Source organism: Artemia sp. Qi Xiang Cuo, unplaced genomic scaffold (assembly GCF_049724085.1).
Source record: "Artemia sp. Qi Xiang Cuo unplaced genomic scaffold, ASM4972408v1 HiC_scaffold_23, whole genome shotgun sequence".
Lineage (NCBI taxonomy): Eukaryota > Metazoa > Arthropoda > Branchiopoda > Anostraca > Artemiidae > Artemia > Artemia sp. Qi Xiang Cuo.
In genome coordinates, this window is record NW_028297432.1 from 3,524,607 (window position 1) to 3,529,216 (window position 4,610).

Consider the following 4,610-nt stretch of genomic DNA (forward strand, 5'->3'; position numbering starts at 1 on the left):
CTGATGATATAAGCAAATGGGTAAGATTTGCAAAATTCTATCTAAATGAATGAGCTTTTAGAGGTTTTGAGGATTCAGGGTGCTAGAATAGGTTTGAAAGTTATTATTAAATGTTTAAGTCACTAAACTTAGGAACAACTGAAAGCGAAGAGGTGCTGTTGGAAAATGAAAAGACTGATAAAGTGAACACCTTGACTTACCTAAATAGTCTTATCAATAAAGACAGTGAATGCAGTGAGGATTCTAAAATTAGAGTTGCCAAGGCCCAGTTTATTTTTTTAATATCTGAAAATCGTTTGGAAAAATAGGAATATAAGTCTGCATACCAAGTTTAGAATATTGGAAACTATAGCAATGAAAGTGGCTAAGTATGGTTCTGAGGCGTAAGCACAATGAAAAATGGAAAAGGACTTGCAGAAGGTGTTTTCTAGAGAAACTGACTTTTTGGATTTTTGATTGTTTTGGATAACTGACTGACTTTAGCTCAAATAGAAAGGACGTTAAAAAAAAATGTTGTTCTATCCCTCTTACTAGGGCTATAATAAGATAAAACATGAGATGCTAAGGACCCGTTCTTTGGATGAAGGACGGCAGATAGGGAGGCCTTGAATAGATTGGGATGGAGGAGGAGGAGGAGTGGGCGTAGCTATGTTGGCTTCAAGCAGTTTGGTGCTGTAGTGAGTTTTTAGAAGTAATGGTATGTCCACCCAATGGACGATGATTGAAAGTCTTTCATTCTTCTTCCGCAGAAAATTTCTTGGCCGTCTCAGCCTTTCTCTTAATACAACCCTAGAAAGCAGAATAGAACCATGTTTTCATAAACCTTACTGCTTGAAATACTGTTTTGAGACAAGTGCACTTGAAAACCCATAAACAATTCCTCTGGAAAACATCTAACCAATCCTTCTGTCTTTCGAAGCACACAAGCTTCAGAACAACACTTGACCGCAGTCATGCCTGTCATAGCTTTAATTATTCGAATCTTAGTTTGAATGTTAGTTTCTTAGTTCGAATCTTAATTTGGCTATTCTACTTTTAGCGTTTTCAGATCATCTGCCATGTTCACTAATAATATTACGACATTTCATCAGCTTATAACAGTAACATTTTCCTCGGGGACACTCAAATAGCCTTTACCACGTTCTTAGAACGCGGTGCCACTGGATATAGGGCTTAACCCCCTAACTAATCGCTCCGAACAGGGCTGTCCCAACCTCATGGGCGCGGGTGGAGCCCCCCCCCAGGGTCTCTCAGTGCCCAGGATTTCCCTGGTGTCAATCAGAACCCAGGCCTAGGGACGGTTGGGCTTGCGACACTCCTCCTGAAAACAATTGCAATGAAAAGAAACGTTACTCAAGCCTCGGATCCTATTCGTTTTAACTCCTTATGACCTCGGCACGTCCCCGGACATCTTTTGAACCTTTCTGGCCAAGGTGGGCTTAGACTATCCACCTGGAATGTTTTAACCATGAATAACGCCGGATCCAAAGACCTTCTAGGGCTTGAGATGTTGAGATGTGGGATTGACATACTTGGAATGACAGAAACCCACTTGACGGGATCAGGCGATGAAGAAAGCCAGTTCTGATCACAGGATGATTTGGTCAGGCCAAACTTCTAGTAGAAGCAGTGGCGTAGGCCTGCTTCTAAACAAGAAGGCAAAGAAATGCCTCATATCCCACAACCCAATATCAGGTAGACTACTCACTGCCCGCTTCAACCACAAACACGGGAAGATGACGATTGTTGTGTGCTACGCACCAACGAATATCTCTCCAACGGATGAGAAAGACAAATTCTACTTGGCTCTGACAGCTGCTCTCTCTCGGATTTCCCCTCATGATGTTTTGGTCGTGGTAGGCGACTTCAATGCAACTGTATCTGACCCCAGCGGAGCTTTTAAATCTGTAATTGGTCCAGCTACCCCTGATTCTTTGAACGAAAATGGGACCCTACTCCTCCTGCTGTGCGCCATGCACGAACTGGCCATTACAAACACCCTGTTCCACAGGAAAGACATTCATAAGCCAACATGGTATAGCAATGACGGGCGCACGTGAAAGATGATTAATAATATTATAGTCAACCAAAGATCGTGGTCATCAGTCAAAAATTACAGAACCTATCACTGCGCCGAGATCGGGGATACTGACCATAGATTAGTTGCTGCGAACTTCCGTCTACGACTCAAAGCCCAGCCAACAGAACGACGCCAACCAAAGTTGGACACTCAGAAACTAAAAACCAAGGAATTCCGCCAAAAGTATTTAGTTGAAGTCCAGAACAGATTTGAATGCCTGAATACCCTTGTTGACCCTGACACGTTTTGGCAGACGTACAAAAACTATATTAGAGGTCACCACTGAGACCGTCGGTCGAAAGATGAACTCAAAAAAGCCCTGGCTGTCGCAAGAAGCTTTGCGAATCATTGAGCAACGCAGAAAAGCGCGGCTGGCCGGAGATATGCCCTCCTACAGACGGTTAAACGGGGTCAGGAACAAACTTATCCACCGAAAAAGCAACAATTTGTTGAGAAAAAAGCTGATGAGCTAGAAGATGCAGCACGAAAAGATGACACCATGTCGCTTTTCAAGCATGTCAGATACCTCAGCGAGGAGAAACCTCCAAAGATAGGAGCAGTTAAATCCACCTCCGGCGTAATGCTTGAAGATGAAACCGCGCAGCTTGATCGATTGAAGGAGCATTTCACAAAGCTGCTGAACGCCGACAGAGTCGAAGTCGATCCCGACTTAGTCGCATCCGCTGAGCAAACAACAAGCGAAAATCTCCCAGAGCCTGAGCCTCCCTCTGTAGAAGAGATACAGAATACTCTGAGGAGGATAAAAAACAATAAAGCACCAGGAACCTGCGGGATCACCGTAGAGCTGCTAAAATTCACAAGACCGACGATGCTACTATGGCTGCACATGCTGTTTTCCCTCGTTTGGACAAAAGAACTGATTCCACAAGAATGGAAGGAAGGGATAATCCTCCCTCTATGGAAGCATAAAGGTAGTCAAAGTGATTGCTCCAACTACAGAGGAATCACCCTCCTGTCGGTTCCCGGCAAATTATTTGCCATAACTTTGATAGATAGAAGTACCCAGTTCATCCGTAAGTGCCGCCGGATTCAGCAGGCAGGTTTCATGCCGAACAGATCCACGACCGAGCAGATCTTCACCGAACGCCAGGTCATCGAGAAAGCTTGGGAGTTCCAGCGTACAGCATACCTCGCTTTTGTTGACTTTAAAGCAGCCTTCGACTCGGTCGACCGTGAGTCTCTCTGGCTGATACTAGAACGAGCAGATCTCCCGGACAAATACTGTCGCCTGTTCAAGGCGCTATACACTGGTACAAAAAGCTCCGTCCAGGTTAATGGTCGTCGAAGCTCACCGTTCGAAATAAATACCGGTGTACGGCAAGGTTGTGCTGCTGCTCCTGAACTGTTCAACCCGGTGATTGATTATGTCATGGATCGAACCACGAACCGGCTCCCCTTCGGACTAAGCTATGGCGACAGAGTTTTAGCCGATTGTGACTTCGCTGATGATATTGCTCTGATATACACTTCTGCAGCTGAACTCGAAGAAGCCCTCAACACACTGTCGGAAGAAGCCCTGAAAGTGGGACTACATATTAGCTGGCAGAAAACAAAAATAATGATCGTTGACTCCGCAGGTAACACCGCCAACTCACCAGCATTCAACGTATCAGGGCGCACCGTCAAGGTTGTCAAGACTTTCACCTACCTTGGATCTGTCATCACGGAAAACGGCTCAGTCGAAACTGAAGTTCGGTCCCGCATCGGAAAAGCCGCATCAATTATGGCACGACTATGCCGTTCAGTGTGGTCAAAGCCCAACATCAGCCGAAAAACAAAAATGCGGATCTACAACACCACCGTAACCCAAGTCCTTCTCTACGGTGCTGAGACCTAGCCGGCTGCTGCTTCTGCTCGTGATGCCATAGACGTAGCCCAAACAAAGTTCCTGAGACGTATTGAAGGGATCTAATGGGACGACTTCGTCTCGAACACCCGACTACTGGCACTAACAGATCAGACCCCCAACTCTCGTCAGGTCGCTGCACGAACCCTACGGCGGTTTGGCAATTTGGTCCGCATGCCAGCAGAAACACCCGCCAGCACTCTCTTCAATTTTGATCCCCCTGTGCATGGCTGAAAGCGCCCCCGCGGAAGGCCCCAGTTCAAATGGAGGGACAGCCTCACCCAGTACCTCTCAATGATCGGCACTGATATACAAGAAGCAGTCACGCTTGCACAAGACCGTTCGTAATGGAGGCGAAGAGTCACGTGTCTCTCTACGCTGGACCACCAGCAGGAGCATTAACTCAAGTAAGTCAAGTTAAAACCCGTCCCATAAAGAGGACCAATATGAAAAGGCGATAGAACACAACTGTGTATAGCTCCTGATTTAACATAAAACAAACTACTAACCTCATTTCCTACCTTAACCATCGCAATTTTGTTCTCGTACACAGCCCTATCATTTTTATCTTTTTGTTGGGTACCCCGTACAAGGATGGGACCTTCGCTAAAGCTCTTCTATCGGCTGAATCAAACATTTATTCATAATTAACCAAACTAAGTG

The 4,610-nt window shown here is 45.6% G+C and overlaps 1 protein-coding gene across 1 annotated transcript; it reads left to right on the forward strand.

Annotated features, from left to right (window-relative positions):
- Window positions 1-1,568: 1,568 nt before the first annotated feature.
- LOC148938973 (protein CFDP2-like) lies at window positions 1,569-2,060 on the forward strand. The gene has a single exon (XM_089107414.1). The coding sequence runs from the start codon at window positions 1,569-1,571 to the stop codon at window positions 2,058-2,060; it is 492 nt and encodes a 163-aa protein (XP_088963540.1).
- The last annotated feature ends 2,550 nt before the right edge of the window (window positions 2,061-4,610 follow it).